The sequence below is a fragment of the Podarcis bocagei genome, assembly GCF_964188305.1.
Source record: "Podarcis bocagei genome assembly, chromosome: 13".
NCBI lineage: Eukaryota > Metazoa > Chordata > Lepidosauria > Squamata > Lacertidae > Podarcis > Podarcis bocagei.
Window position 1 is genome coordinate 3,513,022 of NC_138138.1, and position 26,061 is coordinate 3,539,082.

Sequence of the window (26,061 nt, forward strand, 5' to 3'; positions counted from 1 at the left end):
CCCCTGAAATGTGGCATCACATCCCCAAATGGATGTATATAGACCTCTATAAAAATAAAAAACCACCCTGGTAGATGTGCACCTTACTGGCTCTAAATTTCACTTACTTCCAGACATGTCCAGCAGGTAGATCACGATCTACCGATAGATCACTGGACATCTGTGGTAGATCACTGGCTCTCCCCAAGGAAGCTCAACAACTTTGGCCCCCCTAAAAAAGCTAAACATCTTTGCCCTGCAGCCTCCCAAAACAGGGCTTTCCTCCTCCCTAAAAAAGCTCAACAACTTTTACCTGAACCCCTGAAAAGGGGGTAGATCACTGCCAGTTTTTAACTCTGTGAGTAGACTGCAGTCTCTTGGGAGCTGGCCTCCCTAGTAGCTTCAAGCCTCGTCCTTAAAGAGATGATGGACATTTGTGTAGTCTGCACCCCTTCAGAGCGCAAATGGTGGTCCAATGACTTAATGTGCCTCCATGCAAAAAATAAAACAAATCCCTGCAAGCTAGTATTCTCAGAAGAGGGGTTCTAGTATGGTAATTTTCTACATGTGGGAATCTCAGTAGATTGCAGTTGTTTGTTCTGGTGAACCCCCAGTGCAAGATTTTGGATTCATGTGTTCACAGTGGTGCCCCGCAAGATGAATGCCTCACAAGACGGAAAACCCGCTAGACGAAAGGGTTTTCCATTTTGGAGGTGCTTCGCAAAAGGAATTTCCTATGGGCTTGCTTCACAAGACGAAAATGTCTTGCGAGTTCCTGCGGGGTTTTTTTCCTCCCCCCCTTTTTCCCAAGCCGCTAAGCCGCTTAACAGCTGATCTGCTAAGCCGCTTAACAGCTGATCTGCTAAGCCGCTTAACAGCTGATCCGCTAAGCCGCTAAACTGCTTATCAGCTGATCCGCTAAGCCTGCTAAGCCGCTAATAGCGCTAATCCGCTAAGCCGCTAATGGGCTTGCTTCGCAAGACGAAAAAACCGCAAGACGAAGAGACTCGCGGAACGGATTCTTTTCGTCTTGCGAGGCACCACTGTATTTGATATTAGTCCTCTTGAGTACATATCTTTAGTTACTGTGGGCTGATTACTCCCCTAACATTTTATATTAAACTGTGTGAGACCCACTTAGGTTTTAAACTGAACAGGATAGTTTAAAAGCTCAATATTTTTTTTTGGGGGGGGGGGACAAGGGTTGGAGGCCCAGCACCCCTGACGCTACCCCTGACTCATTCTTACCCACAGAGGCTTTGGTTATGCCAGTCACACAATCTCCTGTTAAGGTGGCTCAGTCAAAATCACTGGCAAAAATGAGGGACAAAGGAGCTGTGTGACTCGCCTGGAGCTGTCCACAGTTACAGCTGTTTGGTGGGATGCACCGAAGGAAAAGCTGTTCCCAACCCAGAACTCAAAACAAACCACCATAAAATAGGAAGGAGCAGTCAGTGGGGTAGCGTGGGTAGCCAGCACCTAGGCAAGGAAAGCATGGCGCCCTCTAAGCACTGCCACTGACGCCAGATGGAGCTGCCGAGCAGCAGTGAGACATATGTGCACACCTCCTCGGCTGGAGCACCTCCACCACTCCAAGTCTCGCCACCCGCCTGCCTCTCCTGCCAGCTGGGGATGCTGTGCAGCCAAGGGATGCCAGGGCCTGTCCTCTCCCAACTACTGCTCAGTGTGCCACTCCGGTGAGGCAGGCGGGCTGGGTATGGAGTACCTCCCGTCAGGGCAGCAGCTGCAGAGGAGGACCCCTAAAAATTCTGTGCTCAGGGCAATTGGCCCAGGAACCCACCCCCCATGCTACACCTCTGAGTAGAGTACATACTTATTTAAGCTCATTTCGGTCTGATTTCAGACCTAGCTTTGCCTTAAAGGTAAAGGACCCCTGACAGTTAAGTCCAATCGTGAACGACTCTGGGTTTGCGGCACTCATCTCGCTTTACTGGCCAAGGAGGCTGACATTTGTCCGCAGTTTTTCTGGTTCACGTGTCCAGCATGACTAAGCCGCTTCTGGCGAAACCAGAGCAGCGCACAGAAACACCATTTACCTTCCCGCTGCAGTGGTACCTATTTATCTACTTGTACTTTGACATGCTTTCGAACTGCTAGGTTGGCAGGAGCAGGGACCGAGCAATGGGAGCTCACCCCGTCGCGGGGATTCGAACCACCAACCTTCCGATCGGCAAGCCCAAGAGGCTCAGTGGTTTAGACCACAGTGTCACCCACGTCACTTGCCTTAGTTGTGGGCAATGACTTTGTTCAGGAGAGAGCAAGGGAGGGATGTACATCGTCCTGAATATTACTCTGGCATCTGATACCAGCAACCACTGTACCCTTCTGAAGTGCCTTGTGGGAGACATTATATCAACAGTAGTCACTCTTTTCAGGTAGGTGTCAAGAGGCGGTGCCAGTTCTTTCCCATGGGATGCTGCAAGCTTCCCATTCTGTCCCCCATGTCTTTTGACGTGAAGCCCCTGAGAGTAGAGATGAGCTTTTTGTAAGGTGTTTTCCTGAGTAAATAGATGATTTTTTTCACCCCCACCACTAGAAAAAGGAAGCCACTCTCCCCAAATTTCCTAGAAATATCTGCGACTTTGTGGGGGTTGCAAAATGGGAGCCAAGATGCAGCCATACAATTGCTGTTCTTCTTTCTTGTAGAGATAGGGATATTTTAAGGGGAGGAGGGGAAGAAGCTGTGCTGCTGTGCACTAATGGTGAATCCCACCAAGGAAAAACTGCTGGAGAACCTCTCCTCCCGTTGAAGAAATTAACTGAAATCATCCTCTGAATGGAGGGGCAATTTGTGCACTGCTCTGTTTATGAGAGGTGTTGTTTTTTTTTTAATGGGCAGGAGGGCAGTATCACCGATTTGTAGATGATACACACTTGTTTCTCTCCCCTTTCCCACATTCCACTTGTAACCAGAACTCCGACCGTTCTTTGTTTTTGTTTCTCTCTTGACGCCCATGGATAAGGGCCACACGACATAGACATATCCCTTTGTCTTCTCCTTTTCTTCATTCACAAAATAATGGACCAACCAGCAGCCATTAATTCTGACAGCTACCTGGTTCCTCACCCAATCAGAGGCACAGTAGTAGAAAGGTTATGAAACAGCGCTCCCTAACAAGGACTACGCAGGTACTGCAGCTGCCCAGGCAAGCTCAGCTGAGATTTGCAGAGGAACCTTGCCGAGCGCCAGGGAAAGTGCGGACGAACTTTGCTATTCGGTATCCAGCTCGAGTTTTAGTCTCTTTTTAGCAGGAATCTTTAGAAATCCATATTAAATCCCTCCTGTGGTGGATTTTCATCATTCCAACGTTGTTTTACTCAGGGGAAAGATGGCTATCAGAGGAGGGGCTGAAGATGAGGCCTAGGTCGGCCATAATCCCTGAAGTGTGTGGTCACATACTCAACAACCACACTGCGAGAAGTCTCAGCATCCTGTCTCCGGAGTGCCAGACTCAAAACCATTCAGAAAACAATGTCCACTCAGCCTCAGTGTATTGGAGTCCTGGTCGAGACAAAGGGGGTTATTTGACCCGACATGGGGAGTAGGAGATCGTGAATATTTTCCTTTGACTTAACAAGTACAGTGGTACCTCGGGTTACAAACACATTGGGTTACAAACTCCATTAACCCAGAAGTAGTACCTCGGGTTGAGAACTTTTCCCCAGGATGAGAATGGAAATTGCGCGGCAGCAGCACACTGGCAGCGGGAGCCCCATTAGCAAAACCTCAGGTTAAAAACAGTTTCAGGTTAAGAACGGACCTCCAGAACAAATTAAGTTCATAACTTGAGGTATCACTGTAACAGGAATGTTGAGTATTTCTGATTGGCATGGCATCAGTTTTCAGCCGGGATGCCACTCCTGTTTTATGACATGCTTATGACATATATATAACTTTTCTAACAAGTTGTTATGGGTATAGAATCATAGAATCATAGAGCTGGAAGAGACCACAAGGGCCATCGAGTCCACCCCCCTGCCAAGCAGGAAACACCATCAGAGCACTCCTGACATATGGTTGTCAAGCCTCTGCTTAAAGACCTCCAAAGTAGGAGACTCCACCACACTCCTTGGCAGCAAATTCCACTGTCTAACAGCTCTTACTGTCAGGAAGTTCTTCCTAATGTTTAGGTGGAATCTTCTTTCTTGTTGTTTGGATCCATTGCTCCGTGTCCGCTTCTCTGGAGCAGCAGAAAACAACCTTTCTCCCTCCTCTATGTGACATCCTTTTATATATTTGAACATGGCTATCATATCACCCCTTAACCTCCTCTTTTCTTTTTTTATATAGATTTTTTATTGCGTTTCTTTTCACAGGTTAACAAATTTGTTTACATGGCAACATACAAGAAACATTTTTTATATATATGTATATGAAGAAAAATAAACAAAGAAAAAATATTAAGAAACTTTCCTTAACATCCTTCAACAGTCCTTCAACTTTTGGACCTCCTCACATCCTCTCAGCATTGCATTCATTGTTCTAGCCAGTTCAGCAATTTGTTATCTTGTTTCTCATCTTATTATACCTTTAAATATATTATGTTACCAATTTCAAAAATTTGTAATTTAATTTTAAGACTCTTAATAAACATAATATTTTGTTTCAAATATGTCTCGTTTTTTCCATCAATGCTTACTTTATCATTTACTTAAAATAAAATGCAGAAGCATAATGTTTCTTAATCGTGCGCTATCTTAACATTCAAACAACTTATAATGTTTTTGCAAATAGTCCTTAAATTTTTTCCAGTCCTCCTCCATTGTTTCTTCGCTCAGATCTCGGATTCTGCCAGTCATTTCTGCCAACTCCATGTAGTCCATCAACTGCGTCTGCCAGTCCTCCAGTGTGGGTAAATCTGGTGTTTTCCAGAACTTAGCGATGAGAATCCTAGCTGCTGTGGTTGCATACATAAACAAGGTTCTGTCCTTCTTTGGCACCTTCCGGTCCACCATGCCCAGGAGAAAGGCCTCTGGTTTCTTAGAAAAGGTATATTTAAATACCTTTTTCAGCTCATTATGTATCATTTCCCAAAAGGCCTTTACTTTCGGGCAGGTCCACCAGAGGTGAAAGAATGTCCCTTCTGCCTCCTTGCATTTCCAACACTTATTATCAGAAAGATGATATATTTTAGCCAACTTGACTGGGGTCATGTACCACCGGTATACCATTTTCATAATGTTCTCTTTCAAGGCAGTACATGCCGTGAATTTCATACCGGTGTTCCATAACCTTTCCCAGTCCTCAACCATAATGTTGTGTCCTACATCCTGTGCCCATTTAATCATAGCAGATTTAACTGTCTCATCCTGTGTGTTCCATTTAAGCAGCAAGTCATACATTCTTGAAAGTACCTTAGTCCTTGGTTCTAGTAACTCCGTCTCCAGTTTCGCTTTCTCCAACTGGAAACCCACTTTTTTATCCATTTTGAATACCTCTTGAATTTGAGCATAATGTAACCAATCTCGCACCTTACCTTTTAGTTTATCCTGGCTTTGGAGCTTCCAATTATCTCCAACTCTTTCAATCAATTCCCAATATTTTGGCCAATAGGCCTCCATATTGGGCCTTTTTTTAGAAATCTTAGCTTCCACAGGTGATAACCACCTCGGGGTCTTACTTTCTAGTAGATCCTTATACTTCATCCAGACGGCAAAAATTGATTTTCTGACAATATGGTTTTTAAACAGTTTGTGAATCTTCGCCTTGTCATACCACAAATATGCATGCCAACCATACACATTGTCAAACCCTTCCAGATCTAAGACATCGGTGTTTTCCAACAGAAACCAATCCTTCAACCAGCAGAAGGCTGCAGCTTCGTAGTACAACCTTAAGTCCGGCAGGGCAAATCCCCCTCTGTCTTTTGAGTCGGTTAGTATTTTAAATTTTATTCGGGGCTTTTTGCCCTGCCAGACAAACTTAGAGATATCCTTCTGCCATTTTCCAAAGCATTCCATTCTGTCCACGACCTGAAGGGTTTGAAATAAGAATAACATTTTTGGCAAAACACACATCTTTATAGCTGCGATTCGGCCTGACAAGGTAAGTTTCAATCTTGACCATATATCCAAGTCTTTTTTGATTTCCAACCAACATTTTTCATAGTTATCTTTAAAAAGATTTAAATTTTTAGTGGACAAGGATACTCCCAGGTATTTCACTTTTTTAACCACACTTAACTCTGTCTCTTTCTGATACCCCTCTATCTCTGTAGGTGTCAGATTTTTAACCAAAACCTTAGTTTTTTGTTTGTTTAACTTAAATCCCGCCACCCGACCAAACTCCAGGATAAGTTCCAAAACTCTTTTTGTGCTAGATTCTGGCTCCTGCAATGTCAAGACTAAGTCATCTGCGAAAGCTTTCAGTTTGTATTGTTTCGCTCCGACCACTATACCTTGCACCAACTGGTCCTCCCTAATCATATTCAGCAATACCTCCAGAACAGAAATAAATAGCAGAGGGGATAAAGGGCACCCCTGTCGTGTCCCTTTTTCAATTCGAAGTTCCTCCGATACCACATTGTTCACTATCAGTTTAGCTTTTTATTCTGCATAAATTGCTTCTAATCCATTTTCAAACCCCCGTCCCACTCCCATCCCTTTCAAGTTCTTCTTCATAAACATCCAAGAAATGTTGTCAAATGCTTTCTCCGCATCAATAAAGATTAAAGCAGCCCTTGTGTTTCTAATTCGCAACAGCTCCAATATGTCAATAATGTTCCTGGTATTGTCCGACATGTGTCTACCAGGGAGAAAGCCTGCTTGGTCCTTGTGAATTACTTCATTTAATACATTTTTAAGTCTACTTGCTAAAATGTCTGCAAATATTTTGTAATCCACATTCAGGAGTGAGATGGGACGGTAGTTCTTAAGCTGAGTCTTTTCCCTTTCTGACTTGGGAATCAATGTGATGAATGCTTCTTTCCACGTTTCCGGTGCCTTTCTCCCCTCCATGATCTGGTTACAAACCTCCAACAACGGTTGTATCAAGAAATCCTTCAAAGTTTTATAATATTTGGAGGTGAGTCCGTCCGGGCCTGGAGATTTGCCCAGCTGCATGTTTTGGATGGCACCTTCAATTTCCTGTTGAGTTATTTTGCTGTTAAGGATTGATCTTTTATCTTGGCTTATTTTAGGTAGTCCATTTGTTTCCAGAAATTGGTCCATTTCCGATTCTTTCTGAGGCCCCTGTGCGTAGAGCTCTTTGAAATATCTATGGAAACACTTTCTTATTTCTTCTGGTTTCTGAACTATTTTTCCTTGAATCTCCAAATTTGTAACCGTATTTAACTTTTGTCTTTTTTTCAATTGCCAAGCCAGCAACTTTCCACATTTATTTGCTGATTCAAACGATCTCTGCTTCATTTGTTTGATTTTCCACTCAATCTCTTGATTGATCAGTTTCGAATATTGTGCTTGATGAAATTTGATCTCTCTTAGCACCTCTTTTGACTTTGGTTTAATTCTCAGCTTTTTCTCTCCTTCACTTATTTTCTCTAAAATTTTTTCTTTTTTTCCATTCCAATATTTTCTTTTTATCGAATTCTGTTGAATCAGAAACCCTCTCATTACAGCTTTACTTGCGTCCCAGATTGTTCTTTTCTCCACCGTAGTGTTCAAATTTATTTCAAAGTAGTCCTTTAATGTTTTTTGGGCCTTCTTCACAATCTCTTGATCTCTTAACAAGGTGTCATTCATTCTCCATCTGAAGGATCCAGTTGGAAAAAGTCTCAGTTCCATTTTTAAGGCATTATGGTCGGAGCAGGTTTTTGGGCAGATTTCCACTTTTCTCGTTTTCGGAGCCAGCCCTCTAGATATCCAAATTTGGTCAATTCGTGTCCATGACAAGTGGGCCTCAGAATAGAAGGTTCCTTCTTTACCCAAAGGGTTCCTTGTCCTCCAGATGTCAATCAAGTCCATATTGTCTGTCATTTCAAAAAAGGTTTTAGGGAGTCTGCCGTCTGTTGTCAAGTTTTGATTTTGGGATTTGTCCATATTTGTAGACACCACCCCATTCATATCTCCCATCACAATGATATTAGCATAGTCCAAATAGTCCATCATTGTCTCATGCAGCTTCTTGTAGAATTCTGATTTTCCATCATTTGGCGCATAAATTCCTAATATCAAAATCTTCTCTCCTTGTGTTTGAATTTCAATTGCGAGAATTCTTCCATGATCATCTTTGAATAAAAATTTTGGCGACAGGTTCTCCTTTGCATAAATTACAACACCTCTTTTTTTAACTTTGTCTGATGAGATAAATTCTTGACCAAGTCTTTTATTGATTAATACTTTCCTGTGGAGCCTAGTCACATGTGTTTCTTGCAAACATATTACATCCAATTGTTCTTTTTTTAGGATATGAAATATCCTTCTCCTTTTTTCCGGAGAATTCCCGCCATTTATGTTCCAACTAAGTAGCTGCAGAGACATCCTGTTTTATTTAAAATGTTCTTAAGATGGGGTGTCTTCCTTTTTCTCAGATCCCGAGGGTGTAGGCGTTGGCCCACTTCCGGGCAGTATTGGTGCTGGTAAACCTGGAAGCCAATCCGCTCCTTTTTGGAGATCTTCTCCGTGGTCGTGGAGGAACTTTTGGTTATCTTCCGGTGTTCTTATTTTAACCTTCCTTTCTTTGTAGGTGAAGGATAATCCCTGTGGAAACTCCCACCTATAGGGAATTGCGTTGTGTCTCAGCAATTTTGCTAATTCTGTATAGGTGGCTCTAAGGTCCAGCAGTTGCCTCGGGATATCTCTGTAAATTTCCACCCTTTTGTCTTGTATTTCAATTGCTTTTTTGAAATGAAGGCCTAGGTTCTTGTCTCTCTCTTCCTTTGTTCTTAAAATTATCAAACAGTCTCTGGATCTGTCTTTCCTTACCAGTCTTCCCAGTCTATATGCCGAGACTATCCTGAAATCTGTATCTTCCTTTAAACCCCAGAACTTCGAGAATTCCTGTGTTAAGTATCCAATCAAGTCTCCTTGCTCGAGTTCCGGGATGCCTCTCAATTTGATGTTGCTCTCGCGGTTTTTCAGTTCCACCATTGACAGATAGACTTGTTGTTCACCCACCTGTTTGTGCAGGGGCCTAACTTCTCCTTTTATTTCTTCAACCTCTTTTTGTAGAACTCCCACTTTCTGGATTGCTTCTCCAGCTAATTCCCGATTTTCCGCTGTTGCTCCTTGCAATTTCTCTATGGCTTGCGTGTGCTGGGAAACTTGGTCAGTCAATTTTTGAATCGAGGAAGTTGCTTTATCTATCTTCACAGACTGGTCGTCCACCTTCTGGTTTAGACTTGATAATTGCTCCAATATTTGTTTTAATAGTGTATCTGACCCACCTGCTGCCATATCTTCCTCAGTGGACTTCTCAGTTGTTTCCCCTTGTTCTCTATGGGTCACCAGTACAGCTGGAACCGACGAACGGCGTCCTTGGGTCAACGTTGTTTGTACAAATTGTCTTCTTTCCTTTTCTTTTTCCTTAGCCTCTTTAGTTTCCTTTGCTTTAGATGCTCTTGTTCTCCCTGCACCACTCATTACACATCTGTCAATGTTCAAGGTCAAATTGTCTGTTGTTCCATGGGAAAGGCAAATTCAGAAGTAAACAACCAGTGAGATGGAATTCAAAACAAAAGTCAGTTCCCAGGATTTTATAATCCGAAAGCCCTGTAGGGGGAGTACCACCAGGTTTCAAAGACAAGGAAGGAAGTAATCCGCCATTAAAGTTCCAAATTGTTTCAAAACAGTAGATTCATTAGTCCAAAAGTCCCTTCATAAACTCAAAGTTTCCCAAAGCACCTTTTATAGATCAACAAAGTTTCATGAAAGGTGCTTGTAACAGTATCCCATTCAGTCTTTTCTGCTCAAATATAACAGTTACGTTTCAACAAAGTTTTGCAACTGTTTCCGCAGTTTGACACAGTCTCTCTCTCTGGCAGCCCGACAATCTGGCTCTTTAAAAAAGACAGCCCAAAGGAGAAAAAAGATAGGAGGAAAGTCACCATTTACTACTTCTTTTAGTCAATGTCCATTTCCACCTTCAGCTCAGTAAAATAAGCAGATCTTATAGCACGAAAAAGTTTAAGCTTCCCACAGTCCCGTTTCAAACGCTTCCGTTTTTAAGAGCTTTGCTTTGATCTTGTCAGCAATGTCGGAAGACGGACTTCCCTTTTCTCGTCTCCCGCTTTCAGCCAAATTTACCGAATTTCTTCTGCCAAATTTAAAACCCCTTTACTCACGGGTATGTTGCTTGCAGTTTAGCGTTGATTTTAGGAAGAAGGATCAGCGCTCATCTGTAACAGCCGCGCGGCTTCGCTTCCGCGGAAAGAGCGATGAACTCACAGCACCGCTACCCCTCCTTCACTCCGGGTCTCCTTACGGGGTCCCTTCTGTGTTTTCGGAGCAGCTTCTGGTGCCCGCCGAGTCCCACGGCCACGGGCTCCCTCTACCCGTGGTTTATCTTGATGGGTCGTCGCTATGCCGCAGCGAACGACCCTTTTCCGCGGAGCCCCTCTTCAGAGCTCGAAGAGGACCGCCATTACAGTTTCGCGCCGCCCCCGGAAGTCTCCACCCCTTAACCTCCTCTTTTCCAGGCTAAACATGCCCAGCTCCCTTAGCCGTTCCTCATAAGGCATCGTTTCCAGGCCTTTGACCATTTTGGTTGCCCTCCTCTGGACACGTTCCAGTTTGTCAGTGTCCTGACAATCTAGGGAAACTTTTAAAAAAGAGGAGCACCCATTGTTTGGGGCTTCTCTCTGCTTCTTCCATATTGTAGTTTGAAGTCTTGTTGCAACAATAAAGATCAGGCCTCCTGGCCGTTGTTTTGCTTCTATTTCTTGACCATCCAACCTGAGCCTGCAGAACTCACTGCATGGAGGCTCTAATTAGATGTCTGACTAATGACTTGGGAGGATATTAAAACAGCTGTTTTTAATTATGCTATTTATTTAAATTTCTGTTCAACCTTTTAAAAACTAATATTCAAGGTAAAAAGGTTATTATTCCATTCAGCCACTAAGGAAAAAAGATGTGAGTACTTTGAGTGCTATTTAGCAGTTTGATTGTTCTGCTTAGAACTTGCAGATGAACAGCAAATGTGGGCTGGTAAACCTTTTATGCTGTTCCAGACTTTCTATAACCATTTTTCATTGCTCATTTCAAGAAGCTCTGCATAAAGGTTTTTCTCCAGATTCTCAAAGTAGGTAGCTAACTTTTACTATTAAATGTTCAATTGTGTATTGAATACAGAATATATTCTATCTATGGTTGAGTAGGTTTTCACTGTGCCGTAAGTTCCAAGGAGACGTCTTGGAGGGGCTATTTGGATCAGGCTGAAGGTTTGGGGCTCAAAGAGCTAGAGGCAACAATCCCAGGGGTTGGGAGACTGATTTCGTCCAGACCCCACAAGCTAGACTTTCTATGGGGGAAATATTGTGGTGGGAGAACCAAATCCCAAAGGAGGAGTCACGGGGCTCTCATCTAGCCAGCCCAAACCAGCTTCCTCGGAACTGGCTTCTGCACTGCTGGAGTAGCCACTCCCTTCCATTCCTACTGGCCAGCCTTGCCTACAGGGAGGCACCAGGTGCCAAGCCTGACGCCAAGCCAGAGCTGTCTCCTCCTGTCACAGCGAGATGCCATCGCTGCTGTGTTCACAAGGCTCAGGTCCAGCCCACCAGAAGGTGTTCCCCCGTCCAAAGATATGCGCCGCTTACCATGCTAAAGCCATGCCCAGCCCTGTCCTTAACAGCAGGGATCCTAGGTGTGCCAACCATTGAAGGAATAGCTTAGCCTGCTGCTTTAACCTCTTGCCTTTCTTATGTACCATACTGATTTGAGTGTTCAAGTTTTTGGCAGGAACTGTAATCTGAATATGAGTTCTTCATCCAGCAGAGGGCAAGACAGTTTGGACAGAATTGGGTGCCATTTTGAATCAAGATGGTGAACTGAACCTTTCAAAACTGCACTGATTTTTGGTTTCTTAGAATCTTGCGCGGTTCCAGGTACAAGGCTGCTAGTAAATCATGTGAGGAAGGTTTATACAATATAATAATTTTATAGATGAAGTCTATTACATTTACAGATTCTGCTCCATTACTATTTGTAAATTTCTTCATAAACGGTTCTCAGCTTTTGCGTTCTTTTCTGTGGTAACTAAAATGATAACACATTATGATTGAAATGGTCATTAGGTATAATAGATATCCAGTTGGAAACTTTGATCTCTTACACAAGGAAGTGTGATAGCAGTGAATAAATCAGTATTAGAAAGTATGGAAGATGGAAAGAACAATTGCAGTACATGCATTACTTTTGCAAATGGCTCAATCCATGGTTTGAAAAACAAAGTCTGAAAAGAAATAGCTGAAAAACAATAGCTAAAAATAATTTCAGTCCCTCTACTTAGGCATTTTTTAATCAACTACCTTAAACACAAACAGGATCTACCAAGTTATGGGAACAAAATTAAAGTGCAGTCCATCCAATGTGCATCTTTGCCACATTCATCTGCAAACTGATAAAGAAATTCTAACACAATGTTACCTATTCTTTGCTGCCATGCAAGGCTACGCATCCTCAGTCTTTATATGAAGGCATGAAAACCTCAAATGTATGTTGTGATAGAGATGTATAGTATTGGCTCGTTTCACGCCTGTTATGAAACCCAAATGTTCTAAATTCATGATGCTTTGCTGCCCTTTCAATACTACGCTTCCAAATGAGGTTGTGCAGAATGGTAGCTTCTTGTACTATCCCTGCACAGTACGTGCTTCCAAGACATCCATTCTTCACGGGAGCAACCACACAGGTTGACTCCACTCACTTTGAAGGGAAACAGGGGCTTTAACAAGGAGATGCCAGAAACTTAACTGTGATACATCTCAGGTATTATACATGCAAAATCAATTTGTGCTGGAAGCTGTGTTTCTGGCATTGCGTGCCCATAATAATCTTAAAATTTTAACATGAACAAGGTGCGAGATGAAGCATTACACACCTTATCTGCCATGTTGGCCATGGAGCAGGAGGGAAAATGATTCCATGTGTTTTCTCCCCGGTACAATCAAGTTCCTAGTTCCCTCTGTGCCCACCCAGCCTTAGCAATAAAAAAACCACTCTGTAAAAGGATGGCTAGCATCCTGCAGGGGGAAAGACAACCCCAATTCCAGAGTGGCTGGGGAAACCCAGCCACATGGACGGAGTATAAAAAATAAAATTATTATTCTTGTTATTATGTGGCTCGGATTGTTGACAGAAACTGTGTTGGGAGGCTCTCTCCCTCTCCATGGGGCTCTGGACTCTCTGCAACGCAAAGCAGGCACGTCTGCTAAAGAAGAGGCAGGGGCTCAATAGGGACCCACTGAAGGGGAAAGTAGCAAACATAAATCTGAATAATTTAAAAAGCTCTTGTCTACTATAGCTTCAAGAAGGTCTTATAAAACATGATTCCTATCAGGTGGGGGGGGGGAGAGAGAATCTACCAGGTGGCAAAAGAGTTGCAGAGCCAGGGCTGGTTCTTCTCACGGAGGTGGAAACAAGGCATTACCCCTTGGACGTGGGATTGAATACTCCTTTGTACATTGAAAACGGGCAAACCAGGCTGGGCTGAAAGCCCTTCCCCTGGGATGCACGTGTAGGAGTTTTCCTCAGCTTGTACAAAGCCCTCTGACTGCAGTCTAATGTGGTGAAGCTCAGATACTGTTTACAATCTGAGAACTAGACCAGAGTTCTAGCCCAGGAGAACCAAGCTCGGCTCGGCTCCTCCCTCAGGTTGCCCTAACCCCACTCTGGCGGAATGACAGCAGGCATGGCCTTTGCTCGCAACACTGGATTGCGGGAAATGCACACTTCCCCGAGTGAAGCCTTTTGCACGCCATTTTCACAAAGACAGTTCCAAGGCAATCCTTGAAAAATCATAAATTGGACACTCCCAATCGTGTGTGTTTTCTTTAGAAGACTGGACCTGTGTTTCCTGTTTGTTGAATATATCTTCCATCCTATTTCCAAGCCACTTTGTGTGCATGTAGCAACCATAAGAACAATAACCCTGTTTTTTCTAAAAACTAAAATGTATAACAAATGCACTGTGGATGTATGCAGTCTTCCTAGTCTGAAGACTAAAAACATGTCCAGAATATAAAAAATGCAAAGACAACAGAAAATATTCATATTTATTTTTTTGTACTCAGCACATACAAAGATCAAAACAAATGTAATAGCATTTGTAAACATACTTTAAATTAAAAAAATTAAACTATCATGTATTTGCTCTGAAGGAGAAGTAGACTTACCCTCATTTATAAAGTTAGATTCTGTAAAATCACATGAACAACACTAGCACTTTAAAATATCCCCCAAATAGCAAGATATTCCTTATTTCAATCAATTTCAAAAGATCACAGCTTGAAGGCCAAATCAACACGTGAACCAAAGCTGGCACTGTTATCTCCATATTCAAGAAAACCAAAACTATCACAAGTTTAGCCTGTCTTGTTTAAGGAACCTGAGTGTGTAGATAAAGAATGTATATCCAACTGTAGAAGCTGAACTTGTTTATCCATATCTCATGTCAAAATACATAGGTCTAAACTATCTTTTAGAACCAAAATCTTGGGATGCATTCAGACAGCTAATGTCCTTGCACGATGAGCTCAGGGTTGGGTCTTAGGTGCTCACATAAACCCTCTCTCTGCTCCTCACACAACCCAATGCAAAAATGAATGACTACAGACAGGAATTGTGGCTGGAATGGAATGTGTGAGCCAGGGATTCCTGAACACGTAGGCCAAACAAATTTGGGACAGAGAAGAAGTAGCACCAGAAGCATCACCAGGCTAAGGTGGTTTTTCTTTCATCTAAAAACACAAGTCTACTGAAAGACAGCACCACCAGTTATTAAGGCACCATCTTAACACCCGTTCATTACTTTATAAGCTGATCAATAAAATCCAAAGAGTCAGATGCGCTATATAAATATATATATATAAACTCTAGTGATTTTTGTATAATTGTTAACATGGTGCAAAAACCTATTTGTTTCAGGGATAAACAGAATTTTTAAAAGCATTTCATTATTAGTCATCTGGATCCCTTTATCACTGGCCATTAAGTCATATTTAATAACTACAATTATATTGACTCCTGATTTCAGTATAACTCAAAAGAAAAAAAGCGAAAGACTATCATTGCTGGATTTTATTCATAAATGAAACCACAGAACAGCTGCAACTGTGTGTAAATGAAACAAAACAAAAATTAAAAGGCCACAGTAGTCAAAAAATAACAACAGTTTTATAAACTACCTGCAACATTCCAGAATTTTGGGCATATTTCTTAGCTTTTTCCAAAGTAATGGAACTACAGCCTGCAAGTCTTTGTCTACTACACCTTCTGTTCTATGGATTATGACACAATTTTAAAAACTTATTTGGAATGCAATGAGTATGTGAGATGATGCATAAAGCGGTGAGAGATGGTTCTTTCTCAAAGGGTTGTCATGAGCTTATCCTGATACAACAGGCTCTGGATCCCAACTAAGTTCTTCTGGTTCTGGTCCTGAATATACCACAAATTGCTGTCCTCTCCATTTGGGGATTGTTTCCAACAGAGCCTGTCATCCTGATAGGGTGGCCTGAAGCACATGCAGAGTGATGGTGAATGAGAAGCAAAAAGGAAAAAGACAGTTATGAATGGCAAAATAAATGAGCTGATCATATACATGGAAAATGAGACAACAGTGGGGGACTATATGGATGGAAAATATTAGCAGGGGGAAAACCTAAGTGGGAATGAAGAACTGAAACCACGGATGGAGTACAATCCTCTAGAAAGTTCACTAAGTCCCACTTCAACGAATGGGAGAAACTCATTGTCCACCTGTGCAGTGCAGGCTGTGCAGAACTTTCCCCCCGGAGGATTATGTGCCGTGCTTTCCCCTACATGTGTATGCATGGAATTGCATACTCAGACACTTGCCAAGTGGCATACGAGTGTTTATTCGGCCTCAAGTAGACCACTTAGAAGCTGTTCACCAGGTTTATCTCAGAGATGTGCTCCATGAAGAGAAATGATGAAACAGCCCTAAGGAATTTTCAACACTTGAGAGCTGCACATTAATGTAAAAACTGGTTAGTTGTACACTGAAAATGTACTGAAATCATGTGCACTGCTCTATGTGGGCATTATGGGTAATGTGGAAATGCTTTTTGTTTTTATTACTTAATTCTATAAAAACATTAAGACATAATAAAAAAAAACCCCACATTGAGACAAAACACTAAAACATACAAAATATAATTCACTACACAATACATTTCTACCAACACTTTTAGACTGGTAAAAGTTGAGAAGAATAGAGAAAAACAGAGGGCAGGGCAGCACCCCCCCCCCTTTGTTCCAGGGTTCATTTTTTTATGAAACTTCCATTGTTTCCATTTCATACACCAGCTCCCCCCATTTCACTGATGTTGGAGGTCTGATGGTGCTAAGACAAGGTTTCCACAATGGCCGGGGTGGGGCTCCCAAACTCAGACCTGCCTCCCTATTCTGTGACCTCTCCCCCCCCCCCCCGAGAGAATGATCCAAAACATCCAACGACCTGTGGGGTACCTCCCAGAAACAGGAGAAATCTGCAGCCAAAATCTGTATACATGTCATACCCATTTCATTTACACCAAGTTCATTTTGTATTTTTTGATGAACTTTAAAAGGCTGTAAGCGTAGTCAGCTACTCCAAGGCTGAAAATGTAGCTCTCTCAAATTGACCCATTTAAAGAAAAGAAACCAGTACTAGAATTGTTTTTAAAAAATCTGTCTTCCATAATTTATTTATATGTAACACTGGTTCTTGTTTGTCCAGCCAATGGTAGTTTTAATGATATTCAATAAGACCTAAGGAAGTTTCAGGCTCTCATTTTAATTGAAAAAAATCTCATTAACCATCTTCTGAATTATTTGTGCCATCATTTCCCTTCTCTGATCCTAACTAGATGATAGATTGTCCATGCTGTTTAATTTTATAGTTCTGTTTCTGTGTTGCCATCTCAAAAATCACAGGTGCCTCTGTGAAAAATTCCTTCACATCCCCTCTTTCTCAAATAGCATTTCTTCGCCAGCATTCATGCTATATATATTATCTCTGCAATCCTTACCTTTAAGACAGGCTAGAATTATTGAGGTGCTGGTACTGCAGATGATGGCTGAAAATGAGAACAGTGGTTTGCCTATTCTCATACAGTGAGATCATAGATGAGCTGAGGATTTCCTGGCACTGTGCTCATCATATGCTTAGCCCCCAGGTGACACCAGATTAGGAGCAACGTGTTGTACACACAAACACACACGGTCCTGTTTTCCAACTAGTGAGATCATCCCCCCCCCAGACTTTTACAACATCTGCACAGAGCAATCACTTACCTTAGATTTACAGGAGGATGTGGGTGCCAGTGTGATTGGCCAGGGTGCATATTGGGATGATACGGAGGCTGAAAATAAAATATGAACCTAGGTTATTGAAGAATTTGTTATCTCACTTACATAGGTTAAAAATTCCACAGCAGCCTTTTAGAAAGGAAGGAAGGTACTGAAACTGCTTACAGACTGGCAGAGGACATTATAGTTGCCTATAAGGCAAATATTGATTCCAATTCTGAGGAAAAACACATTCGAAAGTTTGCTTTGACTTTGGAGGTTCCTCTTCACGTGTAGCGACCAGGTGTGCCCTTGACTAGGGGTAAAGTGGGGAGTCCCGAAATCTGAGAATGAGCTGTGTCACTTCAGACTCTGGGTGATCATGTTTTGAATGCAAAATAAATAAATAAAAGGCTTCCCTAGAACTGGATATAGTAGTGGGGGAATTAGGCAATAATATTTCTTTCTTCTGTGCTAGTTTTATATTTGCAGTGGTGGACAGGCATTTTTAACAAAGCGATTCCCTCTCCTGTAATCTGAAATAGTACAGGCATTCCGCCTCCTCACAGTTCCCTTATGCTGTATGTATCAATCCAATCAATAAACCTAATTCTTTGCTGAAAGTGACACCACTCTTATACTACACATTTCTGGGTCTAGAAGCATACTTCTGAATTGTTGCAATACTCTAAATGAGACACTGATACTACTTTTGTGGCTACAGATCTGGTCGGCCATCTATCTCACTAGGCTGCTGTGACCATTTGTCACTTCTCTTTTTTCTGAGTACTTGAGTTTACGTACATCTGTTATGTATCGCCACTGCGTCCAAAATGGAACCACACAACTGGTAGACTGACAGCATCCTCCAAGTGATTTTGATTTGTTTAAGCGTTTTCACACATTTCATAGGTGAAATCTTATAATCTCGGTTACTCATTGCTCTCTTATAAGTGCATGTGTACAATGCATAGATTTGAAACATAAATTTAATCTTAATCAAACTTTCTAATTTTCTTTCTTAAAGAAATCCCCTTGAATGCCAGCTTTCAGATACGGCTTCACTTTTAGCCGACATACTTCACAAACATACAAACATATGAGAGGCACATGACATTAGCACACCAAAAATATTCACAATCACAAATGGTAAAGCAAGCAAGCAAGCAAGTCACTTTGATCATGACACTGTTGGTGCTATAACTAAGGTAACAGAAAAATAAGAATTCAGTATTCCTCTTACCTGATAGTTATGGACTTCTTGGTTATTTTTAGTGCTAAAACAAAAATGATATTATTATTTTTTGCATAGTTCTCATAAAGTGTAACACAGAAGCTTATCTTATTAATGAACAAGGCAAGCTAACGCAAGGGGAAAAAATGTCTTTAAGATCTTAGCAAGCAGGTTTGAATTATGTTTTAAGTAGTGTAGCTATTAGAATGGCAGCTCAAGAGACTGCAACTTGCGGAGGTGCTTTTGCAAAACATTGCCTGCATCTCCCCTCTTCAATCCCTCTCACGCAGCTGACCAACAGGATGATGTGCTCCATTCTCCTTCCAACAGCATATTGCCATCTGTGCCTCAACCTCGTGAAGTGAAACTTCTGGGGCAGATGGAACATCTGCAAACATTCCATGTTTGCCTCAGCCAGTGGCTATGGAAGACTAATTTATTAGATTTATACCCCTCCAAGGATCCAAAGACAGTTTACAGCATAAACAATTCCCAACTGAATTCAGTTGCAATGGTTCAAATCAGTTTTGAATGTTGGGGAGGGAGGATTCAAACACTGGAGAAGCACACGATCCTGCCGCCTGCTTCTGAACCACAAATTAAGTGCTCAGCAACATCATGCCTGTATTTCTGTCCCTATTCTGATCTCTTAATGGGACACATTAGGAGTTCCTGCACTAGGAGGTTTCCAGTACCTTTATCTAGGGGTAGCTTGGATAGCAGATGCCAAACCAAATAATTAATGTGAAAGATGGATCACACTTACCAAATCTGGGGTGCTTTGAGAGTGTTGCTTGCTAAGAGAAGGCACAGAAAAGCAAGGGTAAACATCACTACTTTTGAAAAAAACCAACCCTCTGTTTTTTATACAGGATAACATTCCAGCATTACGTAAGGGGCAGCAAGTGACAGAAGGGGGAATAAGTAGGTCTGTCTGCCCTAAGTTTTCATGTACAGCCCCCATGGTCTCCTCTCCATCCAATTCCTACTCATGAAAACAGGGTGGAGATGAATGAGGCACCTACAACTGAACTCTCCTCTCTGTGCTTCCCAACCTAGGCACATAAAGGAAATTTAATGTACAGCCCACTTCTGTGGGTGAAAAGGAGATTATGTGACTGAAGATTGTGCCAAAAAGCTAATGCAGCTATGCTTAGGGTCCACCTTCAAAAGACGTTGATGGTGTCCAGATGTTACGTTATGCCATAGGTTAACGCGACAAGAAAAAGCTGCAGAGAGCCTCTGACTTGTATTCCGCCCTTCACTCGTATCCTCTGGTGAGACCACAAGAAGTTCAGAAGCTTCCACTTCCAACTTAGATTAATCACAACTTGTTGTGTCACTCAATCCAGACACAGCATGAATCTTAACTATGGTTCGTTTGAAACAAACTTCAAACCAGGGGTTATGAAGTTGACTTGTTTAAACAAGCCATAGCTAACATTACCCACAATTTAGGGTTCCAGTGTCATACTGAACTGTAGTTAATGGAAATTAGAACTGAAATCATCCCAGCTCTCGCAGGTGTGCGAGAAGAGGGGAGGAGAACAAGGCTTGCTGTGCCTTGCTCTCATCAGGCTAAACTATGGTCTGTCTCATGAGTGCTGCTTCTTCATAACTGTAGGCGTTGTCGACTTCTTTAAGGCCTCTGTTGTATTTGATGAACAACGTACAGAGAAGTACCTTGCCTGAACTTGGGGCTTTTCAAGTGCTTCGGAGAAGCAATAAACCAGAAAAATAATGAGTGCGGGAAAGGAAACTGACAGAAACAAAACAAAATGAACAAAATATAATTGGGATGGAGATTTAAGAACAAACTAGCAATCAGGAGCACTACAAAGTGGAAGGGGAACTTTGTTTTAGGACACCCCCTTGCATTTCTTCATGGTGCGATGAAACAAAGCCATCATGGTATGTGAGATGCAATGGAGAAAATAAGCTCTAATTTTAGTTAAGCAATTTGCTTAATGAATATGGCATGCAAGTTCGCTGCAAATTCTAACCTTTGAAAGTTGAATGCCTTCGGGATGGGTATCGCTTGCTGGGCCTCCTTTCAAAGGTACTGGCTCTGCGTAGTCTGGATCCACGTGTTGCCTGGTATTCTGTTCGACCACTTAAAAAAATAAGAAGTAACGAAGACTTACAGTGCATTTCTATATAATCTACTTGGAAGCAAGTCCCAGCAAGTTCAACAATGTTTTCCTCCAGGGAAGAGGGCATAAGTTTTCAGCCTTAGTTTACTTCACTAACAGCTCCCATCCTCAAAACCTACACAGTCATATAAATGCTGTATGCCAAACCCAGACTTTAGCCTAGTACAGCTGTATTTTACATTTATTTGTGGCTTCATAAATCATCTCTTTCCCCAAGAAAATTAAAGACAACAAGGGCACTTCATAGCAATCAATATAGCTACAAGTCTGGATGTCACTCAGTTTCAGAAATCTTAAGTGGATAAATCATTGGAGTCTCAACTGACCAATTAATTCTGCATAAGCCTGCATATCATACTGTGAGTGACACCTGTCAAGGATACAGGTGCTGCTACACTAAAGGAACAACACCTCACAAATGCAGAATGGACATCATGTGTCACTTGTAAAAGTACAAGTTCCACAGATAAAATGATTTGAATGGGCTCATATAGGGAAAGGCAACCTTAAGAAAACTGGACCCAAAACTGGACATAACAATAGCAATAGCATGAACTTGGCCCAGTAACAAATTAGCACCCAGTGAGTATAGGTGTATACATTGGGGGGGGGGGGTTGCCTGTCCTGCAACTCTAAATTACCAGATTACAAAAACCTCAGCCTCAAAAGAGTCCTCAGAATATAGCACTCAGAATATGAGCAAAGAGCTGCCTTGCAAAGCAGAAGCGAAGCCAAGACCTCCAGGACTTCCGGAGGGTTTCCCTACTCATGCTCACCCTCTCCAATTGCTAGAAGGAACCAGACACCATTCCTACTTATCCAAGCCTGCCAATGTGTCTGGCAGGAGAGAGACTCCTATTAAAACAAGCAGAAGAAGAAGAGTTTGGATTTGATATCCCGCCTTTCACTCCCCTTCAGGAGTCTCAAAGCGGCTAACATTCTCCTTTCCCTTCCTCCCCCACAACAAACACTCTGTGAGGTGAGTGGGGCTGAGAGACTTCAGAAAAGTGTAACTGGCCCAAGGTCACCCAGCAGCTGCAGGTGGAGGAGCAGAGACACGAACCCGGTTCCCCGGATTACGAGACTACCGCTCTTAACCACTACACCACACTGGCTCTCAAACAAACAAACAAGCCAAATTTTTGTGACTTAGCAGCTTCTGTGGCCTTATTTGCAAGGGTGCATATGCAGCTAGGTACCTGAATCGAAAGCGGGATCCCAGCCTGATAAAATCTGACCGGCTAGATTTACTGTTTGCAGGTGTGCGCAACCGAAAGAAGGCATGATGCTCCACTGCACATTTCCAGAGATGCTTGCAGGTTTTAGCATTGTCTAATCTGAAAACAAATGTGTGCTCTTGCTCTCTACCCTGAAAGACAAAAAATGGAAGCCTTGTAAGTTTTCATGCAACCAATGTCACAGAAAGAGAGCTTGAACTGTCAATGTGCTGAATATCTCAGGGTCAACTGCTGAACTCCTGGGACTCTGGATATTGCGAGGTTGGGTTCATTACCTGATCATCATCTTCGACCACCACAAGGGTCAGCTTGCTCTTTTTGAAGTCCATTTTTGTGATTTTAGGCCTGGTCACATAGAAGACAGATAATGTAAACAGTTAATTCTCAAGAGAAACAAAACATTATGTAACATATTTATATATAAATGCTGTTTTATTATTATCATGCTAATCTGAAGAGCCGGGGGAGGGGTGTCAATCTCTCCGTTTTTTTAGTGGGTGGGGAGAGATTAGTATTGAATAACAGTAAGTGTAAGTAGGAATTACTCACCAAAAAAACAAACCTATTTTGTTTGCCCCTTCAAAGATCAAGATCCCTGTTGGTGTCAATCCAAGAGCATAGTCACAACCATCCCTTCCCTACAAGCAAACAAATGATGTTATTTCAAACACAAAAAATCATCTGCCAGACATACATTCAGAAAGTGAAACAGGTGAAGGAAGTTGCTTTTAAGCACAATGTCTTAGAGCCACACTGTGAACCTCGTTCCCACCCCCTGCATAAAGAAATTGCAGGGAGAAGCTCTTACCTTCACTACATGCATATCCACCCCATACATCTCTAGCCATTTGGCTTTGTTCAAGTAGCACATTTCTGCCTGTGCAGGGCTCTTTCCCCTATGAAAAGGAAAGGGAGAAAAACAGTTCTTAATCAGAAGTATTGCTTCTTTCCTTCCACCAAGCCTTAGGGATTCAGTTTTGGGTTTATTCACACTTCCTCTGCTTTCCTTTGGGAGAAACTGCTCTTTAGCCCTCAGTCAGAGCAAATGGCAATTCTAGTATTTTTCCAGACTGACATTTGCTCTGCTAAAGAGCAGGTTTTCCCTGGGAAAGGAGAGGAGCAAGGGGGAAAAGGCTTGGACTCGGGCCTAGAAAGTGTGGGTCAAGCAGACCCATGCTTTCTAGGCATGGGACAAGCGGAGGTGTGGACAAGCCCTTTGCATGTCTTACTACAGAGACCAGAAGCTGTTTATCTAGTAGGATGGAGCTGTAGCAATACCTTCCCGTTTGCTGGGTGGGAGGTGGACGAAGCGGTGGGGAGATGAGTGTGGGAACACTAGCACCAAATTGGCTTTGCCAGTGTGACCTCCCCACCACCTTGCCCCTCTCCCTCCTGGCAGGGATGGCCCATCCCGTTTCACCACCTGAGGCAAAATGGGAAGGTGCCATCTTCACCACCGCCCCTCCACCACAGCCTTGCTTATTGGGGTTGCACAGTTGAAGGCACTGGTGTGATCTTGCTGGAAGCAGAAACTGCAGCCGCTTCTCGTTTCTCCAGTGATAGTGATGGGGCCAGTTCTGACAGAGAGCTCAATTCACTTCTTTGCTGGTCTCTCTCTCTCTCTCTCTCTCTCTCTCTCTCTCTCTCTCTCTCCCCCTCTCATCACATGCTATGCAGATAAAATCAGGTACTGTATCTTCCCACCATACCTGAATTCTTTCCACTTCTGAAAGATTTCAAATTCCATTGCTTCAGTTTGATTAGGAGTAAATAGGAATTCTGAAACAAGTTCTGGAGTGTGTTCAGGGAGCTCACATTCGCCAAGCTCAGCTGTCAAAAGTTGGAAATTCCAAATAAGATATCACATCGAAGTAGATTATAAACACTACTATCTTTTCCAAGCTAAGATGTTATTAGAAAACACCTTCTCCATTTAAGTTTTCCAGCTTAAACAAATTCAGAGCAAGTAGTAGATAGGTAGCCGTGTTGGTCTGTCATAGTCAAAATAAAAAAATTCCTTCCAGTAGCACCTTAAAGACCAACTAAGTTAGTTCTTGGTATGAGCTTTCGTGTGCATGCACACTTCTTCAGATACCTGAAGAAGTGTGCATGCACACAAGGTATCTGAAGAAGTGTGCATGCACACGAAAGCTCATACCAAGAACTAACTTAGTTGGTCTTTAAGGTGCTACTGGAAGGAATTTTTTTAAATTCAGAGCAAGAGAGCAATAAGCAACAGAGAAAGTTAACATATAGATATTCTGGTCTGTGGGGAAAGGTATTACTCAGATTTGTAACACAAATTCATTGGGTACTCCTGGATTTATTATGAGTATTAAGAGCATATATAAAATAAATAATTTCACTTGAAAAAAGCCTTTAGATTAAGCGGAACAACCTCTTGCCCTAAGGAAGAACATCCCTCAGGTGCTAAGGGAGGGAGCAGGTTTGCTCTCAGTCCCCACGCTCCCTGCTGCTCCTGCCCAGGAGCCAGGTCACACCAGCTGTGCATTCAACCTTGCACACGAGTTGATTTGGATCCCACCCCCTTGTACGAAAGAGCTGTGTACCAAATGCACAGGTGCCAAGGGGCGCCCCTGCTGGGTGCTGTGATGGGCGTGTCTGGGTGGCCGACTTTACACATTTTTTGAATGCACGGATCTCTTTTCAAGAGGCGGGGAGAGAATGTAAGAGAGCAACTATGTGAAGAACATCACATTTTTCTCTTATTTGAAAGATCTCTAGAACAACTGCATTTTATGAACAGATCATTTCTTAATTTCCTTGGTAGCAATATTCATTCTTTATCCCAACAGTTATTGGCATTGTACAGTGAGGGGGGAAAGTATTTGATTCTTGCTATAAATTTGCCAATTTGTCCTCTAACGAAGAAATGACTAGTCCATAATTTTAATGGTAGGTTTATTGTAGCTGTGAGAGACAGAATAACAACAGGAAAACCCCCAGAAACCCAGAAGACAAAAGTCAGAGATTGATGTGCATTATAATGAGTGAAATAAGTATTTGATCCCTTTGCAAAAGATGACTTAGTACTTGGTGGCAAAACCCTTGCTGGCAATTACAGAGGTCAGACATTTCTTGTAGGTGGCCACCAGGTTTGCACACATCTCAGGAGGTATTTTGTCCCACTCCTCTTTGCAGATCCTCTCCAAGTCAGTAAGATTTCGAGGCTGATGTGTAGCTACTCGAACCTTCAGCTCCCTCCATTGATTTTCGATGGGATTAAGGTCTGGAGACTGGCTAGGACACTCCAGAATCTTAATGTGCTTAATGCCCTGGCTGAGGGAAGGAAGTGCTCACCCAAGATTTGACGATACATGGTCCCATCCATCATCCCTTCTATGCGGTCAGTGGCGTAGCGTGGGGGGTGCAGGGGGGGCCGGCCGCACCGGGCACAACATCTGGGGGGGGCGCGTTCGCACTCGCAGCTCTCTGCCCCCTGCTAAAATCCATGGGTTAGGGGGCGCAAATTACTTGCCTTGCCCCGGGTGCTGACAACCCACGCTACGCCACTGTATGCGGTGAAGGTGTCCTGTCCCCTTAGCAGAAAAACACCCCCAAAGCATAATATGTCCCCCTCCATGTTTGACGGTGGGGGTGGTTTTCTTGGGGTCGAAGGAAGCATTCCTCATCCTCCAAACATGGCGAGTTGAGTTGATGCCAAAGAGCTCGACTTTGGTCTCATCTGACCACAACACTTTCACCCACTTCTCCTCTGGGTCATTCAGATGTGCATTGGCAAACTGCAGACGGGCCTGTACATGTGGTGTCTTGAGCAAGGGGACCTTGCGGGCTCTGCAAGATCTCTGTCCTCCACGGCGTAGTGTGTTACCAACTGTTTTCATGGTGACTATGGTCCCAGCTGCCCTGAGATCATTGACAAGTTCTGGGCTGTAGTTCTGGGCTGCTTCATCACCGTTCTCATGATCATTGCAACTCCACGAGATGAGATCTTGCATGGAGCCCCAGACCGAGGGAGGTTGACAGTTATTTTGTGTTTCTTCTA

General features: G+C 42.8%; 1 protein-coding gene across 5 annotated transcripts in view; it reads right to left on the minus strand.

The window, feature by feature from the left end:
* The window catches only part of EPB41L4B (erythrocyte membrane protein band 4.1 like 4B), a 146,423-nt gene that overhangs the window by 58,800 nt on the left and 61,562 nt on the right, over window positions 1–26,061 (minus strand). For 4 of the 5 annotated variants that reach the window (XM_081168514.1, XM_081168511.1, XM_081168510.1 and 1 more), the window contains exons 7-15: window positions 23,744–23,864; window positions 22,843–22,930; window positions 22,584–22,672; window positions 22,310–22,379; window positions 21,996–22,165; window positions 20,647–20,756; window positions 19,410–19,440; window positions 18,653–18,686; window positions 17,416–17,483 (exon numbers count right to left, since the gene is read on the minus strand). In XM_081168514.1, coding sequence (XP_081024640.1) covers window positions 17,416–17,483; window positions 18,653–18,686; window positions 19,410–19,440; window positions 20,647–20,756; window positions 21,996–22,165; window positions 22,310–22,379; window positions 22,584–22,672; window positions 22,843–22,930; window positions 23,744–23,864 — 781 coding nt within the window. Of the gene's footprint in view, window positions 1–14,157; window positions 15,632–17,415; window positions 17,484–18,652; window positions 18,687–19,409; window positions 19,441–20,646; window positions 20,757–21,995; window positions 22,166–22,309; window positions 22,380–22,583; window positions 22,673–22,842; window positions 22,931–23,743; window positions 23,865–26,061 lie in introns of those variants that run through there. The other variant, XM_081168513.1, reaches the window with a different exon arrangement.